This window comes from Anoplolepis gracilipes, chromosome 4, assembly GCF_047496725.1.
Source record: "Anoplolepis gracilipes chromosome 4, ASM4749672v1, whole genome shotgun sequence".
Lineage (NCBI taxonomy): Eukaryota > Metazoa > Arthropoda > Insecta > Hymenoptera > Formicidae > Anoplolepis > Anoplolepis gracilipes.
This window is the reverse complement of record NC_132973.1, coordinates 1307827-1330700: the sequence shown is the minus strand read 5'-3', so window position 1 is coordinate 1330700 and position 22874 is coordinate 1307827. Positions and strand designations below refer to the sequence as shown.

General features: G+C 32.2%; 6 protein-coding genes across 9 annotated transcripts; 3 read left to right on the top strand and 3 right to left on the bottom strand.

Moving 5' to 3' along the window:
- Positions 1–166: 166 nt before the first annotated feature.
- Positions 167–2851, top strand: Eef5 (eukaryotic translation elongation factor 5). 2 transcript variants are annotated; one of them, XM_072889462.1, is made up of 4 exons: positions 167–270; positions 1180–1472; positions 1790–1924; positions 2586–2851. In XM_072889462.1, the coding sequence occupies exons 2-4, from the start codon at positions 1197–1199 to the stop codon at positions 2655–2657; spliced, it is 483 nt and encodes a 160-aa protein (XP_072745563.1). In that variant the 5' UTR covers positions 167–270; positions 1180–1196; the 3' UTR covers positions 2658–2851. The 2 variants fall into 2 exon arrangements, with proteins under 2 accessions (XP_072745563.1, XP_072745564.1); XM_072889463.1 differs by having other exon boundaries at positions 234–371.
- Positions 2852–5447: 2596 nt separating this feature from the next.
- Cpb (F-actin-capping protein subunit beta) lies at positions 5448–8664 on the bottom strand. The gene is made up of 4 exons (XM_072889460.1): positions 8290–8664; positions 7817–8028; positions 7360–7732; positions 5448–7252 (listed from the first exon to the last, which is right to left on the bottom strand). Exons 1-4 carry the CDS (start codon positions 8290–8292, stop codon positions 7019–7021), a joined length of 822 nt encoding a protein of 273 aa, XP_072745561.1. The 5' UTR covers positions 8293–8664; the 3' UTR covers positions 5448–7018.
- A 438-nt stretch (positions 8665–9102) lies between these two features.
- Positions 9103–16090, top strand: Graf (GTPase regulator associated with FAK). 2 transcript variants are annotated; one of them, XM_072889455.1, is made up of 20 exons: positions 9103–9468; positions 9739–9896; positions 10021–10092; positions 10877–10978; positions 11059–11169; positions 11304–11408; positions 12232–12303; positions 12542–12608; positions 12773–12870; positions 12954–13048; positions 13165–13246; positions 13356–13458; positions 13532–13753; positions 13985–14090; positions 14291–14636; positions 14723–14915; positions 15005–15161; positions 15252–15308; positions 15382–15461; positions 15533–16090. In XM_072889455.1, the coding sequence occupies exons 1-20, from the start codon at positions 9309–9311 to the stop codon at positions 15622–15624; spliced, it is 2478 nt and encodes an 825-aa protein (XP_072745556.1). In that variant the 5' UTR covers positions 9103–9308; the 3' UTR covers positions 15625–16090. The 2 variants fall into 2 exon arrangements, with proteins under 2 accessions (XP_072745556.1, XP_072745558.1); XM_072889457.1 differs by lacking the exon at positions 12232–12303.
- A 474-nt stretch (positions 16091–16564) lies between these two features.
- Positions 16565–18899, bottom strand: Nsmase (neutral sphingomyelinase). 2 transcript variants are annotated; one of them, XM_072889459.1, is made up of 7 exons: positions 18432–18898; positions 18164–18337; positions 17912–18095; positions 17428–17754; positions 17246–17351; positions 16974–17146; positions 16565–16771 (listed from the first exon to the last, which is right to left on the bottom strand). In XM_072889459.1, the coding sequence occupies exons 1-7, from the start codon at positions 18473–18475 to the stop codon at positions 16706–16708; spliced, it is 1074 nt and encodes a 357-aa protein (XP_072745560.1). In that variant the 5' UTR covers positions 18476–18898; the 3' UTR covers positions 16565–16705. The 2 variants fall into 2 exon arrangements, with proteins under 2 accessions (XP_072745560.1, XP_072745559.1); XM_072889458.1 differs by having other exon boundaries at positions 16614–17146; positions 18432–18899.
- Positions 18900–19522: 623 nt separating this feature from the next.
- On the bottom strand, positions 19523–21503 carry LOC140664945 (uncharacterized). The gene is made up of 4 exons (XM_072890584.1): positions 21242–21503; positions 20709–20905; positions 20485–20620; positions 19523–20417 (listed from the first exon to the last, which is right to left on the bottom strand). The coding sequence occupies exons 2-4, from the start codon at positions 20875–20877 to the stop codon at positions 19634–19636; spliced, it is 1089 nt and encodes a 362-aa protein (XP_072746685.1). The 5' UTR covers positions 20878–20905; positions 21242–21503; the 3' UTR covers positions 19523–19633.
- A 225-nt stretch (positions 21504–21728) lies between these two features.
- Nd-b22 (NADH dehydrogenase (ubiquinone) B22 subunit) lies at positions 21729–22833 on the top strand. Its single transcript, XM_072890585.1, has 2 exons — positions 21729–21941; positions 22256–22833. Exons 1-2 carry the CDS (start codon positions 21832–21834, stop codon positions 22575–22577), a joined length of 432 nt encoding a protein of 143 aa, XP_072746686.1. The 5' UTR covers positions 21729–21831; the 3' UTR covers positions 22578–22833.
- Positions 22834–22874: the final 41 nt, after the last annotated feature.

The window sequence follows — 22874 nt, the reverse complement described above, 5'->3', positions numbered from 1 at the left end:
GAAAACCCAAGATACGACATTCGATCCGAAGCCAGGAAGAATCTCGTCTACCAGGTTTACAAGTCTATGACACACGCAGGAGCCAATGGAAAGCTGGCAAAGTTGAACGCGACGTTCGACACGTCACCAGAAGGTGGCGCTGACAATGGCCGCCTGGAGAGACCGGCGAGAGCATCGAGCATCCGTGCAGTCAACGTTGTGAACCCCTAATACGATCCCGTGGCGCGCAGGCGCAACACGATCTTCTTAGAGTATCCATTTTGATCACATGTGAGTATCCCGAGCTGTTCTCGCTTTCGGCTTCGACTAATGGTGCTAATTGTACGAGCGAGCGGCGGAACATTGAGAATACGTGGGTGATTGCCGGGCCGGTTCGTATCCACGTAACCACGATGCCCCAGGACCGTTTCTTAACCCGTCCGCAATGATAATCGGCTCGCGTTTCCAATGTGGCTCGCTCATGCTCCTTCGCCTGCTCGTGCTCGTGCCCGATCTTCCGTTCACCGCGATTTCTGTACGTCGCGCGAAATACGCTGTGCGCGGTCGAACGGCGGGTCCGAGGGCGTCGCGGTGCTTGTCACGAGCTCTCTCGAGGCGTATCGACTCGCCGCCGGGGCTCGCGGTCCCGTCGCGCGAGACGTCTTTGGTTAGTCGCGCTCCCGATCCGCCTCTCGGCACCTCTCGCGAACTTTTCACGACGACGCGCCACGTGGTCACGCTGCTCGCCCGGGTGTAACCATACATTGCGGATTACGGCCGTTTCAATTCCAATGATCCATGCATGGCCTGCTAGAAATGCAGATGAGATTGTTAGATTGTGTGGAGAATATATAGACGTTTCGCATTAAGAACGAGAATATTGTCATGTCAAAATATAGCTGCTTCGGTCGCCTCTTTTTTTTTTTTTTTTTTTTTTCTTTCGTATTATAACTGTCGCCGGCACGGAAAATATATTTCCGGATATTAATCCATCAGGCTGCTTAGGCTGTAGAATTGTATTGTTGAAAGAACAAATAGAATTATTAAAATTGTTATTGCTATTATCACTAGCGATAATGCGAGTTATTTTGATAAATACCGCTATATAAGCTTTTTCAGAGCATTAATTTTTTTTGGAGGGGAGATATGAATTTTGAGGAACTGATATAAAATTTAATGAAATTCTTATTTTATGCACAGATATCTATAAAATAACTATGGCTGACATCGAGGATACTCACTTTGAGACTGGAGACTCAGGAGCCTCAGTGACGTATCCTATGCAGTGTTCAGCACTGCGCAAAAATGGTTTTGTCATGTTAAAGTCACGTCCTTGCAAGATTGTAGAAATGTCGACTTCTAAAACTGGCAAACATGGTCACGCCAAGGTTCATTTAGTAGGTATCGACATATTTACCTCCAAGAAATATGAAGATATCTGTCCATCCACACACAATATGGATGTACCATTTGTTAAGCGGGAAGATTACCAGGTAAAGTAGCTTCTTTTTCTTAATATTTTGTATCAAGCTAAATGTAAAAAGTTATTTTAATTAGCTTAAATTCAGGTTTATTTTTTCATATTTTCAACTTTTGCCTAGTCTTGAGATAATTAATAAATTTTCATTGTTTTCTTATGTTTATATAAATATGTTTTAACGTTACTCTTTTTTTTCTCTATTTTCCTGTTACCTTAACAATTTTAAACTTTGCAATACCTTAAATTTAGGTTTTAATCAAACATTCTATTTAAAAATTTAAATTACATTGTAACATCAACAATGTAAAGACATCGCAATTTTTTTGACAGCTTACAGATATATCTGACGATGGCTATCTTTGTCTGATGGCTGATAATGGAGAACTGCGCGAAGATCTCAAGATACCTGATGGCGACTTGGGAACACAGCTACGTGCTGATTATGAGTCTGGAAAAGAATTACTTGTAAGTATATTTTTATATATCATATATGAATGAATTATACTTGTTATTAACATCCTTACATGTTGCTTGTTCAACAATAATTAATATTGCAATATTAATTAAAATATTATTTTGAACATTGTTGAGTTGTACAAGAATGTATAGGAGTCTATAAGAGATTCATGTTTAGATGTAGATGAATAATTTGCCTTGACTTAAAATATTATACATTCTTAATTATCATAAAAGAATTTATTAAAAATAATCATATAATTTATGTAATATTAATAGCAATATTTGCTAAAAGAAGATACTTCCAAATACATTGTGCTCACAAAATCTTATATAATATTAAAAATCTGATCTATCTATAAATCTCAATTTCAATTTTATAGTAACTATTATGTCAATTAATTATGCCTTTCTACAAAAATTTGTCCAACTTAAAAATGTTTTTTTAAATCTTAACATGTGTACTTTTAGTCTTTCTTTTTATATACAATCATTACTATTGTGGCTAAAATTAATATCAATCTCTAATGTTTCCTTTTTATTGATTGATAAAGCATTATTTAAAAAAATGCTATTTAAAGAAAAGTGTACTTTTTTATTTCTCTAAAACTTATAACCACACTAAGCTTATGACTTTGTTAGATATGTAAATTTATATTGTATTTTTTAGTGCACTGTACTCAAGGCATGCGGTGAGGAGGTAGTAATCGCCGTCAAAAACAACACCTCCCTCGACAAATAATTGTGTTCAGCCCAACAACTACGACGACAAAAAGCCCAATATACATTCGAGCAAAAACCACCCGCTTAGCCAATCAATTGATACCTTTACCATTGGTCAAACAGGATAAACAACAATAATAAATCTATAGGAAGATGATGAAGAGAGTGGAAATTCGAAAGAGAGAGTGAGCGAAAGAGAAAGAGAGAGAGAGAGAGAGAGAGAAAAAAAAACATAAGTAATAAAACGGGCTAGCAATTCCTAATAACAGCAACGCGCCAATGCGAAAAGCGACTTTTATCGAAGTAACATCTCTGCTTACTTAATTATTATTCAACAATATTTAAATGAACAAATCCGGGAAAGCGAGATAGCCGTATACTGCGTATACGTACACTCAGTTCTATACACTTAATACGTACACATAAACAACGGAGATATACAGCATACATACAACACACACAACATATTTACATAGAAACTTATACATTTACACACGCGTTGTTTGTTATACGAGAAAGTGGCGACAACTTTTCAGAAAAAAGTTGATTGAAAAATAAAAACTGAGAAAGCCTTGTCACACATCCTGGACCTTTTTTTTTAAAGAATAGAGAGAAAGAAATTATTTACAACAGCTTTGTAACTTATTACACTTATATGTGTGAGTGAGAGAGTATACATGAGAAAATGAGAGAGAGAAAGAGAGAGAAAAAAAATTGTTGGAGACCAATACGAAGAGGTCGTGGAAAAAGGACTCTAGAGTCTTTAATGCGCGCGCGCGGAACAATTTTTAATGGGATGCTAGCGATGCCCGACACAAAGCAACTCACTTCAAGCATCTTTCCTGATGATCGATTCATAATGATTATAGACAAGACTGGCGTTTCGCTATACAGAATTTATATATAAATGCTCTACAAGAATTTTTTTTTTTTTCTTTTTTTTTTTTTTTCTTTTTTTTTGTGGAAAGAACTTGAGTTCTCGAGATTTTTAGGTCTAATACAATCTAATTGCACAAAAGTTGAAAATTTGAATGCTTGTTCTTGTCTAAGAATCTGAAAGGATTTAACAATTTCATCTTTTGTAAATTAAAAATTTGCGAATTCAACGATGACGATTCAAAATTTTTAATACATTATAAGATTCGAAAATTTCGAAATCTGAAAAATTTCATTATTCTAATCTTTAATTTCTAAACGAGAAATCAGAAAGAGCAATTTAAAATGCTCGATAGCCATGGATTTCGAAATCGGAAGATCTGAGAAATTTTAATAAAGTTTTTTTTATATCAAAGAATTTGCTATGCAAAGCCCTTGATACTTTTCATTGAAAGATTGTGAAAAGAATAACTTGTCGGAATTCTAGAAATATAAGAATTTAATCAACAATAAAAGCTCAAAGTTTTAATGTCTAAGGATATTAAGATAGCGGTATATATAGACCTCTAAATCCAAGAACATCGAGATCATGCAAGATAATATTTCATATGCTTTGATATGGCCGGTACGGCACAATGCGATATCGCGTCATGTTCAGAGACTGTAATTGGCTTACGAATGCTCAGACTTTATTACATTTTGTTGTAATATTTCGTTTTAATAAACATTTTTCAGGTTACACGAGCTGCTTTCACTCGACGAGATAATTATCTAATCTTTTAATTAGACATTATAATTAGTAAAAAAGAAAGAACTGTGAGTGGAAGATTCTTGTGTGAACTTGCAAGTGTGCGTAAAGAATCTTTCCCATAGATCCTTTCCATCTTGTGTCATCGTTTGTATGAAAAAAAATTGTTCCGATGGTGCAGTCTGAATGATTAGAAATAATTATAAGCAGATAATTAACTACAAGAGTGTATAATCACAGTTATCATTGGAAGGTATACGTTTTTTCTCCCTCCCAAAGAAAAATTTTGACTTGGAATTTGTTCGATTTGGTGTCCTCGCAATATTTTTTTTTATTTGTGAAACCTTTATTGTTTAATAAAGCAGAATTCTGAATCTTTTTAAATTTTTAATTTTTTCCTATGTGAAAACATTCAGATTGCTTATAATTTGCTGCGAGAATCCTTCCGCATCTCCGAGCTTTATGTTAGCGTGTTAGGATTATGGTTTTAAATATATGTTCCTAGCGATTAAAGGTTCTTTAAACATAATAAAGTTCCTTTATTTAACAAATGGATACGAAGACCCCAAATCGTCAAATATATATACGTATAAATTCCGATGTATATCTAATAATTATTATCCTCTTATATATCCCTCCTTATTAAAGTTATATATCTTGTAAAGTTCCGCTTTTTTTCTAATCATTTATTATGAAAGGGAATCCGAAATAACGCGCCTTCCTTGATGACTCTGATCTTTTGGCGAAGACATTAAAATCGAAAACTCATCTATTATAATCGAAATAAACAAAATATCGAATAATTAATTAATATGAGAAATAAATCAGCGTCTGTAATCTATGTGTGCTATGTTGGACCAGGTTCATAATTCTTTCGATTGTTAACTCTATAACCGAAAGAGAAGGAATCAATTAAACAAAAAAAGAAAAAAAATAGTATAGAAATAGTGAAAAAATATTCACACAGGAACGATGTGTGGTGATGTCTTTTCTTTTTCGTAGACTGACTCGCCCGCACACTGCCATCATTCAAAATTTGCAAAAAAAAAGCGTTAAATAACACAATCTCATTAAGTTAATATATGTAATAGTAGAATAATTTATATGGATATTCGGGGGGTGGTGTAATTCAAAAGTGTTAAAAAAGGCACTAACGTAAAAAAACATGTTTTTCTTTTCCTTGTGTTTTCGTACTTACAAATTCTATTCGTTATTTTTGTGCCTCCTTATTACAAGGAATAATCTAAGCGATCCCTTATGGATCACAGAATGTGCGAGATTCTCGAAACGTATGGTTGCGCAATCGTTTACACAAGATTTCAAGGATTCATAGTACCAAGAATCTTTAATAATACACATGTCGGCATTTATCTCCATGTATACCAAAAATTCAGAAGTTTTAAAGATCGGGATAGAGTAGAAATTCTTAATAGTTATTGTTTTAGAGATACAACGATTCGTGGTACTGACGATCTTTGAGATTCTAATAACTTACCAGTCCAAGGATTTGTAGTATCAAAGATCCATGGAATTTCAGAATATATATATCTATCATATGTATCCTCCCCTCTCCCTTCCCGCCGCGATATCAAGGATCTGTGACTTCAGGATCTATGGTACTGACAGATTTTTGTACTCATAAAATATTTAATACAAACGAATAAAATTTAATTTGAAAACTTTTATTTGCGCACTATATATGGATTCATTATTATTATTATAACAAATGCAAAATGCAATCGCTCTTTTTGGATTTTTACGTAAATAAATTGTTTTATATACTATCCTTTGGAGGATTGTGTGAGCTATGTTAAAATTTAATTCTAAATAATGTGTAAACGGGATATTCTTCAATATATCCAAATGTTATAAAAATTTTAAGTTTTTCGCTCGTATTTAAACAATATTAATATAAATAAAGAGAAATTTATAATTTCTATGTGTAGCTTTCAAAAAGGTTCTCATTTGCAAAGATTTCTTATAATAGTTGAAATGCGATATTCCTTTTCCAACTTTACATATATCGGTTCCAGCGTTTAATTATACGCTTTTAAATTTAATCCTAAACAGTATAGATATAAAGGAAATATTGACAATACTTTTTTAAACATTACAAAAATGTTATGAAATGTTATGAATTTTTTTATTATCTTCTTTCCGTATTTGTCAAACTTAATACAAACTGAAAGAATTGCAAAAAAATTAAATTATTTTTAGAGGTGTTTTATGTAATAAATGTTATACTATAGTATATCAATAATATTATAACTCACTCTTTCTTTTGCATTTTACATTTTTTTATCTAATTTACCATTCTAAAACGCGTTGCACCTTTCCCGTATATTTACAATAAATTCTATTTCATTCCATATTAAACAAATTATTTCATACTGTTTAGGTTTAATCAACGCGTCCGTAATTGACCCATATATCTGGGCAACAAAATGCTGTAATAAATCACACTTTAATAATGTAAACTTGATTTCAGAAATTCTATAAGTTCTGTGGATACTATGTGACTTGAGAAAGTTCAGATCGCAACATTTAAAATTTTCAAATGTCCAAAAAAATTTTAAGATTTGTCGGAAATAGATAGAAGATTGTCGTAAGAAATTTAGCATTTCTAAGAATTCAAAGATTCCAAAAATACAAAAAATCTGTGAAAAATTGAAAGATCCCAAGCAAAGTTAAAAGATCCATAAATACCATGAAATTTATTCGCAATCATAATCGAAGCTTTCTTGGTGTTCGTAGGATCAATTATTGGCGTTTCGCCTCTGTAGCGCTGCTGCAAGATCTTGCCTGAGCGCAGCCTGTTGTCTTTGATCAGCCAAAGATTGTACCGATCGCAGCCCGTTCACGATATCTTTTGTTTTACCAAAGTAGATCTCGTTAAGCGTGTTACGGATCTTGTTCTCCATATCTTCCACCATTCTGCCGATATTTGCGATATGAGGGGACGTCTCGCTGATCTGAGCATCTTGTTCTACCTGTGAGCACATTTTTCAATTATCTATTCTGATATAAATTAAACATCAAGCTAGAAGAATGTAGGCTCAAAAATCAAGTAGTTTTATATAATGCTCCAAAAGCTTACCTGACGTGTCAGACTGCCACCCAAATTCATTGTACCAGAACCATGCTTGTTGGTCTGCAACCACAGCATGGCTGTCGATGTGAGTTTATAATGAGCAGTGCGACCAGTTGATTTCTCCTGCACTTCCACCACATGTATCGAGTCCCAACAGCCTTTAATCTTCTTGGAACCGTCACCAGCTTTCTTGATAAGAATCACTGCTGCAAAACCGTGATCCAAATCCCACAAGTACACCGAGGAGACCCCGCCTTCGAAATAGAGCTCTCGATATTGATCGAAAGCATGATTGGCATCTATTTCCAGTTTTCTCAGTCGTTCAGAAGGCATCGAACCATCCTCTAGTGGCGGATCGTAAGTGTTGCTCCAGGGAGATCTGCATAGAAACATATAGAATGCATTTGCATACTACCTTGTTCTCTCTATCACCACATAGTCAAAATATTCATTTAGATCAAACCTGTATGAATCTCCATCTCTGTTGTAGTCACACAAAAGATAGTCCTTGCCAGACTCCTTGTCCTTGGCAATTTTCAATGGTTGATCCACCGAAGACAATAGATCCTCGCATAATGAAGGAACCAAATCGATTAGGTCACTAAGGTTCTTCTCAATTTGCTGCGGTGGCAGTCTCCGCATCAGGTCTAACGCACAATCCATTTGCTGTTCCGTCTAGAATACATAATTAAAGAATAGAAGGAAAGAAGATATGATTTATATGTACATATATTCATGACATATTGTTGATTGTGTGTCCCCACTTCAGAATATAATTTTTACATCCATAATGATAATAATGTGAGAGGGAAAGGTCGACGATAATGAAATGGATTAAATTATTGTTAAATACGTTGAATAATTGGTAAAATTACCTATTTACAAGTGTGTAGAATGACAAGAGAGTAGATAATAGATAAGGGATAAATATCTCACCATAGTGCTGCGATTGGTTATAGGCCGACGAACATCAAAATCCTATTAACGGTATTCGTGAGATAAACGTATTTTTAATCAATCACTACCTTGCTGGGATCTTCTCGAAAATAAACGAAACGAGCATTTAAAGGGTGTGTCGTAATGCGAGCAGCGATTGGCTCGTCGCGCTCGTCGCTGGCCGCTGACTCTTGCCTCCGAGAAGAGCGAGGTTAACTGTCCGCGTCGCAGGCTAGCCAAACTGACGTGACGTTTAGGCCTAATTTGACGTTGTCATAAGAGCGGATTGGTTGTCATTACACAACCACACACACACACTAATATATATATATATATATATGTAGGAGAAATTTTTTGAATAATGTGAGAAAGATTTTTTTAGACGTCTTTTTTCATCCTCTCTTCAAGAATAATTTTATTATTCTTTTTTTATTAATTCAAGTCAATGGAAAACGTCAAATATGTAAAACGAATGAAGTGCTGGACGAAAGAACGCATCATTTGATAACTCATAGATAAATATTCGATAATTTTATAGATAAATCATAATTGATCGATTATTTTTAGACTTCACTCATTGTGTCTTTAGCTTTTATTTTATGGCGTAAAAAAATACTAAAGTCCAAGAGATGCGTTCGAAAATGTACTCCTACTACTGTTCGGGTAGAGTTTGACCGACCAATCAAGATAGAGAGATCCTTGCTCCTTCTGTTCTGATTGGTCGATCAAATGTTACTCCACGTTATCAAGTGCTACTCCGAACGAATTTTCGAACGTAACCGTGAATTCACATATATGTCATATATATGTAATCGTGATTAAAGTGTGAGGTGTTTGGACACATTGCACGTCGCAATGATGGCGAATCTGTGCGCGAATCTGCGCGAATAATCTTGCAGTAATGATAATGATTGTGCACTTTATCGCGGGTGATCGTGGGTGACAACGAACTCGCGAGTAAATCCGGCCTGTCTCTCTTTCTCGCTGAATGACTCTTGAATTTTCATAAATAAGCGAGAATGGGTGTTGGCCTTAAACCATTAGAGTTTACGGATTGTTTAACCGACAGTCCGTACTTCCGTGAGAATCTGCACTATCACGAGCGTGAATTAGAAAAGACCAGTCAACAGATTAAGCGACTCGTTAAAGAGGTCAAAGATTTATTGCTAGCTGCTAAAAGTAAGTTCTACTTCTTTTCTCTTTCTTTTTTTACTCCAACTGTAAAAAGATACGAATTTTGTAACAGCTGTTACGTATATGTATATTTATCTTTATTGTACATATATATATATATATATATATATATAACATTTTTCTTGTATTATATTTTATTTTTTTTTTTACATTATAGACTTACTGATGTATTGCAAAAGATAGTTTCTTGGTAGCATAATTTAGTTTTTTCAATATGTTAATTTGTTAAATTAATGAATAATAATATCTTTTTAGATTTGTCCAGAGCGCAGAGAGCATTTTCCAAAACGTTACAAAACTTCAGTTTTGAATGTATCGGGGAGAGTCAAACTGAAGATGAAACTCATATATCTCAAAGTCTAAAAGAATTTGGTAAACTTATTGCATCTATAGAAGATGAAAGAGATCGCATGGTATGTATATTCTACATAGATATTTGATGATAAAATGTAATATTGCACTTATAAGATTTTTTGTACACTATTTTATATTTTTAACAATAATATTGTCATTTCTTGAAAGGAATTTTTTTTTTAGTTAGAACGAGCCTATGATCAAATTATACTGCCTTTGGAGAATTTTAGGAAAGAACATATCGGGGGAGTTAAGGTAAAGTGCTATTAATATATATACCAATAATTTTATAACATTTTATTATAGTATTTTATGTACATCTACTTTTAATACATATTTTTTGCATGTATATTACATATATGTATATATACATACTAGCCTTAGAAAGTTAGAATTTTTCGGGTCTTAGAAATAAATTTAAATTTTTATTTATTTATTTTGAGAATGAAAGAAGTTTATACATTATAGATAATAATCTAGAAATGTTTTGAATTATGTACAGTTTTTGTTTGCAAGAATTAGAATTTTGCAAGAATTCTTGAGACGTTAGTGATACAAAGACTATTGTTATTTTCTCTCCATGTTAGTAGTAAATATTGACAATATATATTCTGATGTGATTCAATTTGACACTTTATTACGTAGAAGTGAATCAGAGTATGCAACAAAGTAAATGTATAAATCATATTTGAATCTGTATGAGATAATGTTTATTGAGAAAGAGATGATTTATTCTGACATTAAGTAGCCAGATATTCATCTATCCACTTTATGAGCAAGCTAATGGAAATTATAAGTTAAAAATCTGTAGAAAAATCTAGTTTTTTTTTAAAAACATTTATAAAAAATTTTTATGTAATATTTATAAATAAATTAAATTGTTTCCAGATCTACATTTATATAATCTTTTTTTCATTCTCAAGAAGTTCTCCTATTTAAGATACTTATTTTTGGACACCCTGTACATATATCTAAAAAGTACAGCTAACAAAACAATTGTCAATTTTAATCATTTTCTGTCATAACTTCAATTTTGCAGGATGGTAAAAAGAAATTTGAGAAGCAAACGATTAAATTTTGTCAAAGTCAAGAACGTTATCTAAATTTATCCACTAAAAAACAGGATAATGTGCTACAAGAGGTATATTTAATGATCTATGAACAGTTAGAATTGTATATGATTAAATAGTTAATATATTGTATGTGCATGTGCGTGCGTAGGCTGATGCAACTTTGGAGATGGCTGAAAGACACTTCTCTCAAGCTAGCTTAGAATATGTATTCTTATTGCAAGAGGTTCAAGAACGGAAAAAATTTGAATTTGTCGAAACGGTAATATAGCAAATAGTTTAATTATTTTTTATTATGCACATCTAGATTAATTATATATCCTGCGCGTATTGAATTGTAATGATCGTAAATCATCAATAGTACGTTATAGTAACATGTAACATAAAATGTTCTAGTTATTGGGATTTATGTTTGGATGGCTGACATTCTACCATCAAGGTCACGAAGTAGCAAAAGATTTTAAACCTTACATGACAGAGCTACAATTAAAAATTCAAAAGGTTGGTGATTAATTTTTATGATATATTCATAACTGTTTAAATACACATGTCGAGTAATGTTGAAAAAAATATTTTTTATCTAGCTAGTATATTGATTTCAAATTAATACTGTTGCAAGAGACACAATAATAATATAAATTATTTTTTAATTAATTTTGTGCTATTGCTATGTTTGTTTGTACTGCAAGAGAACTTAAATATCACTAACACTTAGATATGTGTCTGCTCTAGTATTTCTAATATCACTGAGATTTTTTGTTTCTAGTTTGTGAAGTAGCAAATATTGCACGTCACAAAAAATGAGTTAACAATTTATAGATTTCCTAATTTATTAAAAGTTAGTTTTGTTAGAAAATTGTTTCAAGGAGTAAAAATATATAGAGTTCTACAAATATCGTGCGCATATATACAATATAATAAAACAAGTTTAACTTGTATATAATGCACATTTTATTTTCTACATTGAAATTTATAACAAAATATATAAACTATTAAACATTCGATAATTTATCTTTTGAAGAATATGTTGCTCGAAAAAATAAGTGGACAGATATTCACCTGTCCACTTTATGAGCAAGCTAATGGAAATTATAAGCTCAATTTTCGTAGAGGAATTTTGTAGTTTTTTTTTAAAGAAGAATTTATAAAATATTTAGAAATAAATAGTCTTTATGAGTTATAATTATCAAATATTGAACGATATAATATTCGAGAGTAAATTATCGTATGTGTGATGTAAAATTTAATAGACTTGATAACAGCATGATTAATAAATTGCTTACTAATCGCGATTTTTTATTTGTGTGTGCGTGTGTTTCACAAGACTAGAGAGAATTTCCTTGCTACCCGGGATAAAACTGAATCACTTATGAATAAAATGAAGGACATGAAGAAGGTATGTTTTATAAAAATTTTGCTTTTTTTTATTTTTAATTGCACAATGAAACATAGCTATACATAGAAATATGTCGTTTTATTGTAGTTTGCTAAGTATTATTTTAATAGGTAAAGAAAATGCACAAGAGGAAAAAAATAAACATTTAAAAATTTATTTTATTTTTATAATAGATTTTTTTAATAAAACAAAACATGTACATATTTATTTTATTCACGCAATTGTCTCTTTTTCTTAGTCTGCAGTAGAAAGTGGTCTCAACAAACTGCACTCGCGCGAAGGCTATCTATTTCTAATGGAGAAAAGTAAGTTTATTGTAACGTGAAAAGGCATATTTAAATTGAAATAGAAATTTATTGTTTAGAGTTTAGATAGTTTTAATATAAAAATCCTTCTTTTTAATGTTTTTCTTTTAATCTCTCTTAGTTATGAATGTTGCTATATCTTACTAAGTACATGATATTTGCAGAAGCATTTGGTACAACATGGACAAAACAATATTGCACATATCAAAAAGACAAGAAGGAGTTTACTATGATTCCTTACAATCAACTTACGGGTAAATTTGTAAGTAAAAATCGAAAGCTAATTATGTATATTAATATACATCGCAATTATCTTTGAAATAATTTTCAATATTTCCTCGATAGAGCAGCAAGGAAACTTTTACGTTAGCGTCTTGCATACGACGCACGTCAGACACTATTGAAAAAAGATTTTGTTTCGATATCACTGCCATTGATAGGTAAATTGAATTTCATTTCACATTGTACAAATAATTTCATTTCATTTTAACAAAATTGTTTTAAAAAGTGAAAGCTAATTAAAAAGTATTTAAATTTATTTCTATTGTTGTTTCAGACCTAATGTAACATATACATTTCAAGCACTTTCCGAAGAGGATAGAAAATTGTGGATGGATGCCATGGATGGAAAGGAGCCTGTAAGTATTTTAATAGTATTCGGATTATTATTCGTTTTTTATTATTAATGTTAGATCTTCTATTTTTTATGAATAAGGAATTATTCTTAATCGTCGTAATATTTTTCAGACTTTTCCACGAATAGGTTCTTCCGCAAAATCTGAAGATACGATATTAGATGAAAACGGTTTTACGTTCGTATCTAAATGTATTGCAGCCCTCGAGGATAGAGGTAGGTATAACTGTGAATTTTTGATACAATCTAATCGAATATCCTAATCATTTAATAATTATAAATTCGACAGGACTCGAAGAACAAGGTTTATATAGAGTGGTCGGTGTCGCCTCTAAAGTAAATAAACTCCTGATAATGGGACTCGATAAGAGGAAAGTAGATAAGGTCAATTTAAACGATCGTTTCGAATGGGAGAGCAAAACTATTACCAGTGCGCTCAAAACTTACCTGAGAACGTTGTCCGAGCCGTTAATGACTTTCCGATATTACAACAGCTTCATTACAGCTGCGAGTGCGTATATTAGGTATTCTTGATAGCATACTTGTTTTATTTTTTGCCATTTGCACACAATTTGCTTCTCTCTCTCTTTTTCTTTCTCTCTGTAGAACGATCACTATTTGTTTTTTATCTCCTTGCTGAGTCTCTCTGCTTGAATCTCATATTCAACACTCGTGTACATAAGTAAAATCGAGTTAAAGAGCTAAAGTTTCATCTTGATTTTTATTGTGTGGCATATAACAGAACAGGAGATGAAGGAAACTCGGATAAATGATATACACAACCTCGTTTATCGACTACCTAAGACCAACTACAATATGCTGATTCTTCTTATCACTCATCTTTGCACGTAAGAGATTATTATTCGTCGATACATCGAAAATAACGCTCTATTGTATATATATGTATGTGTACATGCTAAGTGTACATTCGCTATTTATCCTTCAAAGATTGAATTGCTATCTATCCAGAATAATAGCATCTCTTCTTATATGTTACACTGCACATTTATCATATTTTGCTCAATACTTGGATCGAATGAAATTTCAGTGTGGCGAAGAAAAGTGATAAAAATCTAATGACTGTGGGAAACTTGGCGGTATGTTTCGGTCCAACTTTGTTACGTCCGGAAGAAGAAACGGTGGCTTCTATAATGGATATTAAATTTTACAATATCGTTGTGGAGATATTAATCGAAAATTGTGAAAGAATAATAGCCGGGCCACCTCAAGATTCATCGCGTATAACGGCAGTGCAAGCCACCGTGATCCCGAGTAAATCGCAATGCGTTAAAGTGGAGGAAGGCCCGACTTCCTCGGGTAACGGAACGGCGTTTTTAAGATATCCATTGCACACTGGGGTAGCTGTTACACCTGCTACGTCGTCACATGCGCACGTGAGTTTCGATTAATTTATTGTGTGTGCTCTTCATATTTAATATATATGAATTAATCTATATTTCATTCATGTCTACATATATAGCTTGTTACAAGATCTTACTACGACGGCCAGGTTTTACCTGTCGTTAACAAACCGCCCATTGTTGATGAACGAAATAACGGGGATTATGAAGATATCGACAGTATAAGTCATCGTATACCATCATATCTGGACAGTCGTAGCGGTCGGATGAAATTGACCAACGCGAACCTTATGTACCATTCGGCTGACAAAGGTTTATATTCATTCTTTTTTTTTTTATATATATATTTCTGTTATTTCGTAACGATCTGTAGTATATCATTTTTTGAATGAAAATTCCAGTGCTGAGTGGTGGCAATACAAGTAGTTCGAGTGAATCGATCGCGTCGGATCCACATCCGTTTACAGGCGAGTTACCGGTAAAACAAAAACGTGGCACTATGATATCCGTGCACTATCCTACGGCTTATCCTCAGCGCAGTAACTCGTCCATATGTCCGTAAGAATCTTTTTTATTAATGACAGAAAATTGTATTTCATCATATATTTCATCTCTGAATATTATCTTTTATTATATGATATTTTATAGGATTAATACTTCACCGAGTAGTGGACGTTCGAGTCCCGGACAAATACCAGGAATTTGGTAAGTATTATATATGTAAGAGTTCAAATTCAAAGATTGTTTTAATTTTAATGTTTGTTAAACAAATTCACAGGAGAGTACGAACTCTATACGCGTGTATGGCGGAGAACGATGGCGAGTTATCATTTGAACCAAATCAAATTATCACAAATGGTAAGATTAATTATTATACGAAATATTATTCTTTATACGAAAAATATTCGTAACAAAATATGTTATTATAGTTAAGGCCTCTTTGGAGCCAGGTTGGCTAGAAGGAACATTGAACGGCAAAACGGGTTTAGTGCCCAAGAATTACGTTGAGCAGCTGCCCTAAATATTATGAGAAAACCAAAGTATTGAAGATTTTCCATCATTACGAAACGAATTGTTTTAAATATTACTCTTGGGGTATTGCTGAAGGAAGCAAACTTTTGAAAGCTATCAATGCGATGTTAATACTCGCGTTGCCAATTTTGTTGGCTATAAACACTGCTTAGTCAATTATATAAATATATATACTCGCGCGCGTATAAGCGTTATTTATTAGAAAAGCCATTTTACTCTATGTATCTAAATTGTATATATAATCACTTGTAAGTGATATATATGTGCAGGACCATATATATAGAATTAATATATCTGATGTATTTCAATACACATTTATATTGAAAGATTCTTATATATGTATATGGAAATTTCATCGAATTTGTAGGAGATTTTAAAGGCAATAACTATTCCTTTATACTATTGTATTATAATATAATAAAAAATATATAATGCAATGTATTGAGTACAGAATATAGAAAATTTATTTTAACCTAATAGGTATATATAGAGTACATATGGAGTAAATGCTTATCTTTGGTGTTACATTTTAATATCTATATTAAAAACGCAAAGTATATGATTTGTATTCAACAAAATGCGGTAGTGTATGAACAAAAGCTAAATTCAAAAACTTAAATTTTATTTTTTATATTATGATGGAAGCATATATGCATGAGTAGATATATTTGACTATAATGTCAATTCTCGCGATATGCATAGTTCATATAATTGGTCAATCAATAATACTGTGTTATATAAATACCTATCTCTACATACATGTCAAAAAAATTACAGTATTATAGCCAATAAAAAGTAAATTAAAAGTATGCTTTACTAAGCATATTTTTAATTGCATCTTGCTTTTAATTCAAGTAAATCTATTGTAAATCCAAGTTTTATTCATTTAACAAAATTGTATTACGTTAAGTATAAGATACAAATGCAAACTTAAAATAAGCACTATTTTTTTAAAGCTTGAAAATTAAAAGTATATATAATAAACACTACTTTTTTTTAAGCTTGAAAAGTGTATATATTTCTTAAAATGTCGCGTGTTAAAAGATTAAACTTGTTTAAATTAGTTTAGTTTAATTTTTGTTTGAGCACAATTTTTCAATTTTTAATTCTGTATACCACAAATCCTTTAAAAATATCTGTAAACATAACATAAATTTGATGTTCAATGCTTCAATGTAGATCAGTACTCAATTGTTTTATATAGATTTCTATAGCTAAACAGCCTGCTTTTAAAGCATTTTTCTCTACATTATTCCATATTGAACTCATAAATAGAGTGTAACATAATATTGCAGTTAAAAATATACGTAATATATTCAAACCAACATCAATGCTTACAGATGTGTTCATACAATTTAATCCCATAGACCAAATTAATGGAATGATCAGTATGCAACCTGATAACAAATACCAGAAACGTTGGCGTTGTACGCTTTTCAATGCGGTTTCGCAAATTCCAATTGCTTCTTTTAAAGAATCTGTTGCATCAAAATTGTTTATGCCATGTTCATCTGTAAAAGAATGTATAAAACAAATTATATATTTAAAATATTTCTTAGGAAAATAGATTGAGAAAAATAATATGTATATCTTTTAACTGTTAAACTCACCATTTGTGAATTTAAGGGTAGCCATAACAGCTTCATGATCTGAATAACTAAAATTTTTATACGGTACGCGATTTGGCAAAGGATGTTGGAAATTTGTAATTTCAACCTGTAAAGTTATTGTGATTCAAAATATCATACATCATGTAACAATGTTTTCATAAAATATCCGTTAGATTATTTACTTTAACGGTTTTCGAACCCAAGTATAAGATATAATCTATACGTTTCCCATCTGGTCTTGTTCGAGCGAGTTTTGAGCATGTGTAACTGTTATTGGCACATTCGTTGGTCCCTATATGACTCGCGCTGCTCGGACACGCGTCCATTAAACCGCCAACGCCACGCATAATTCTATATGCTAAATCTTGAGGTTCGGTATTGAGATCGCCAGCTAATATCACAGCATCTGCACCACCACTGGTCATTCTTATAAATTGCGCAGTATCGAATGCCTGCAGTACTCTGTGAGCCATGTATTCATCATTCTCTCGGTTATATTCTGCATGTAACTACAAAAAATGAACGATAAATAATATTTTTGACAGTTATCTCTTTCAGTTACGACACAAGTTACTTTATCACATATTATTGTTATATAAGTCATAAATTTGTGAATAATTAAATGTTAGGAAAATAATAATGAAAAAGTGCATTAGAAAAACGTACGTGTGCGATGTAAACATTAATATTCATATTGAGAATCTTAATTTTACATAGCCCAACACCTTTACCGCCAAACCAATCCCCATGATGTATCTTGTGAACATAACCATTTAAGGGCCATTTGTGGAACATAACGTCGTAAATAGGATATCGTGAAAAGATACATACTCCTGATCCAACAACACCGCTGCTCAAAAAAACAAAAGTATAACAAACAATTGCAATTATCTAAATGTCTAATGTACAATAATATACCTATGAAAATAGTGTGAATAAGGAAGAACTTCCTGTACTTTTGCTTTTATCGCTTTAAAATCATGGATAGACCAAACTTCCTGCAAACAAATTATATCGTATTCTCTGCTCGCACACTTATCGGCGATTGCGGATATACGTGTGACTCTATGTCTTGAAACATATGGTATACCCCTGTGAAGTATTCAAATAAGAATAATTAAAAATCATTTACAGCTAGAGATACGTATTTTTTTATAAAACATAAAAATGGAAATTTTTTGCTTACCAACAGTTTAACGTCAGAATATTCGCTGATATTTCGTTTGACATTATTCCTCTATTTTGAGACCCCTATTTATTACGAGATAATATAACACACACGATAAATATACTTAATTCTGGAAAAGCATATTACAACTTTTTCCGTTTCATGCCTTTTAATCGCGAGTGGATAAATATACATGGATACGAGAAACAAAAAGCGGCAAATTTATTTTCTGGATGTCCCTCTTTTCATACTAGTACCAAATGTCTGACAAACACTAATCGGTGTGTACGTATGTATGTAATACACATAGATATATACCCTTTATTTTTTTTCAATTAATTGCCTTTAACTCAAAAGTAAAAGTAGTGTACAATCTAATATATACATTTTTACTAGCATATTCTTCTTTGTTACAAACAATTATAAATCAAAGAATTTACTGTCAATTATTATTTATATTTTATATATAACAGCACGGAGAATCTTGAGAGAGGTCATAATGCAATGTGACAGTATCATATTTCAACATTTTCTTTGTACGTTGTACACTAGCGTCGCATACATACATTTTATAGCCGTCTGGAACTACATGCACAAATCCACTTTCGATGATAAAACAGTTATAGAAGTAGTATGGACATGAACCAGTGGTTTAATACAATCTCCTATACAATCTGTTTTCCTATTGAAATATGTATGTCAATACTCTATTAAATAAATATTTTCTCTCTTGTAACTATTTAATTCTTTCTATATATTAGATAGAGTAAAATAAAACGAGACAAAATAAAAAAGTGCAATCAGTTCAGCAATAAACAGATCCAATATTTATCTATAATTCGTGTAAAGTATATTTTATATATATATATATATATATATGCAATTTTTTTCTAAATTAAGTTTTTAGATAGTAATGTTTGCTTTTATAATTTGATTTTTTTATATAACAATTTTTAAATTTTTTTATGAATATTTGTCTCTCGGAAAAATAATCTAAATAATTATATCAGTATTACATTATTTTTTATTATAAATATACATGCAAGAAAACAATTTTCTTTATTTTAAATTATAAAGTTGACATTTAATATTATATCCATAATATTTATATCCATAATATTTATATCCATATAAAACTAATATTTCTAATTTATTAACTAAAACAGTCAATTTTTATTAAATCTGAAAACATTACCCACATTGCAATTAACAAAAATAATTCAATCTTTAATATTTTGATTATCTATCATATTGCAAGGTATTAATACTAGCTTAGGTATCATGCCAGGTGGTGCTATAAATTGTTGTGTACTTTGTGGCTTGCTCTGGCCAGAATATTGCACTTCCGTCTCTGTAACAATCTTGCAGATGTTCATCTTGATATCCGCCTGCGCCTTTGGCGGCAACTTCTTCACTGTCTGTGCCATGCTGTCGAAAAATAGTTCTATACTACTCTTACTCTCGGGTGCCAAGTAAACTTGTTCGAAGTTGGAATCATTATCTTTCGCATTGTTCGATCCTTTTGTAGGGGAAGTATGTGTATTTGGTGTTATTGGGCTGGTTATGAAAATAGGATTAAACACTGTATCAAGTGAATTTGCATTACTAGTTTTAAAAGAAGAGTTTTTTGTTGGGAAGTTGGATGCATTTGAGATAGATGGAGGATGATCGATCTTCATTCGTTTTGGACGTATCTTTCGATACTTTGACTGTATCTGCTGGACATAATTGTCAATGTCTTGCTGTGTTACATCTTGTTCAACCACTACATTCTGAGTGTCTAATTGGACATCATTGTTGTCCAATGTTTCTACTGTTTCAGATTCCACCAGAACTGGATCAGCTGTTGTGTCATTTATAATCTCCAAGTATTCACTATAGTCTTCATCATTTCGGTCTTCTAATTGTTCCAGCAAACCTTCGGAACTTATTTCGCTAGAATTTATGTCTTGTATATATTCCTTAGTCAGTTCTACACATTGTGGTTTATAATCTGCCTCGTACCTACCAAAATATCTTGATTAAGAGAACGTAACTAAGCTATATCTCTTATTATAAAAAAAATTCTTACGGAAATTTTAAAAAGCTCAAGTGATCCTCAAAGATCCATTTTTTCCTTCTGACACCCTCTTCTGTTTTATTCTTATATTTTAAGATACGACAATAAGTGTCTCTAAGATTTTTCCATTTCAATCTTACCCACATTGCTGTAATAAACAACATGTAATAAGTAACATTAATAATCTAAAAGCAATGTATAACTAATAAAAAAAAAAAAGAAAGAAAAAATCATACGATCCAGTCCAAGTTCGTCCGAGATACGCTTCCAAACTTTTTGCTTGAACTCCTGCAGTTTAATCGACAAGCCCTTCACTTCAGTACAATACAACACTGGGTGTTGCTTGATAGTCTCTATGATCTTCAGTGAAATTTGATGGGAGTCAGGTGGCATCGTCGGCGGCATCTTTTGTGCAAATCTTAGTTAAGTCAACCTGCAAAGAGAAAAAAAAGAAAATAACTTGCAGTTACACTGCATAATTCCTGTGACATATTGTAACGTCAATTGCACGTCGCCTTCGCAATTTCACTTTCATATTCCCGCTTCGACGCGATCGTGCGACTAAAGCCCGACACAACGGAGCGATATGATCTGCCGGTGAAGATTTGTCGATTCGTCGAATTTATCGCGCTGTGTTACGATTGTGCGTGCGTCATTATGGCGTGTAATGCGCACACGGACGTAACGTCGCTCGATATGGATCAGATGTGAAATTTCGCTGTCTGGCCCAGCTGACCGGCCGGACTGGTCGCAGAAGTAGTATGTGTACCTCGCAAATCAGCGAAAATTGCTCGGTGATAAAAAGGATTTCACCAGTCAATATACTTGTTGACGATGTCAAACGTCGTGCAATGTCACCAGAGCGTCGCGAATTCACTCGTTTCCGTCGCACTTCCGTCCATTTCCGTTGCCCTTCCCGCGCCGGAAGTCTCTTGTTTTATTCGAGAAAAACGCGCGCTTCTTCGCAGTTCGTTCTTTTTTTTCTTTTTATTATATAATTTTATTATAGCTCTCTTGCGATAATAAAACTCGATGCTAGAAAATAATACATGATGTTATGACCCAATCAAAATTGTTTTGATTGATTACATTAGTTTTCATGGTCCTATTATTCTATTGGTCAATTGATACGTGAGCTATCGTCCAATCAGCTTTTGCTTTTACGGACAAGCTGTCTCTCGATTGATTATCGCGTTAATTCCACTGATATTAACAAGATGTCAGTTGCTTTCGTCGCCTGCTAATAAACATTTAGCAGATCTACTTGTTTTGAGTGATTCATAGGTTATAGTGTTCACATAATCTCATATTTCGAGAAAGTGTTTTGAGAGAGAATTGTGTGATCTTTTTATAAAAACGATGGCGCATCTTCCCTCGGAACTCGTGTCACATTCACAGAAAGTATGTAGCTTGTATAAACGTGCGCTTCGTTGTTTGGCAGATTATTATCATAGAATGCACGATTACAGGTATGTGACATCAGCTGACAGCCAATGTATGCGTGCGTTCGTATATTAAAATTCTATATTTTATCAGCATAAAATAAAACAAATTCAGATTCTAAACGAAACGGTAATGACATATATAAAGTATAATTACAACGATGATTTAATCTATACAATACTAGTCAATAAAAAAAATTAAAAATTTTACTCATTGTCAGAGCTACATTACTACTTTAATTTGAATATATCTGTAATAATCAAGTTAATAATATAATCATTATAATTCTATATATATATATATATATATATAGATATATAAATTATAATTTATTCTATAGGATCCAGGCTGTATTAATGAGAGAACGTTTTGATAAAAACAAAGATATAACAGACATGCGTTATGCAACATATCTGTTACAAGAAGGAGAAAAGGAACTCTTTTCCAAAAAGCATTTTGCACCAATAACGTTCGCTAATTCAGCCACAGGAGGGGCATACGGCCGAAAAGGTGAGGCTCCAGATTGGCTGTTGGATTATTGGCATCCCTTAGAAAAGGCCAGGTATCCCAAATATTTTGCACGTCGTGAACAAATGAAGAACGAATATGAAGAATGGTATTTTAAAACATATCCAGAAGAGAAGAAAATCAAAGATCATTAGACACCTGTAAAATATACATTTATGCATCAATACAACTTGTAGATATAATATTGTAATATAATGTCTATTATGAAAGTTTTTGTTGAATGGATCAGTATCCCCATTACAGATGAAAGAAATATTAAAGTTAAATTTTCAAAAACAAAAAATTAAAGATTGCAGAGCTACTTGACGACAATAGCATTCTCTCTTGTAAATTTTTAATTAAAATTAAAACTTAACATAATGTATAATTATACAAAGATATAACGAGAAATAATAGAAAATTTTCCACGCAATACATATGTAAATTTTTTT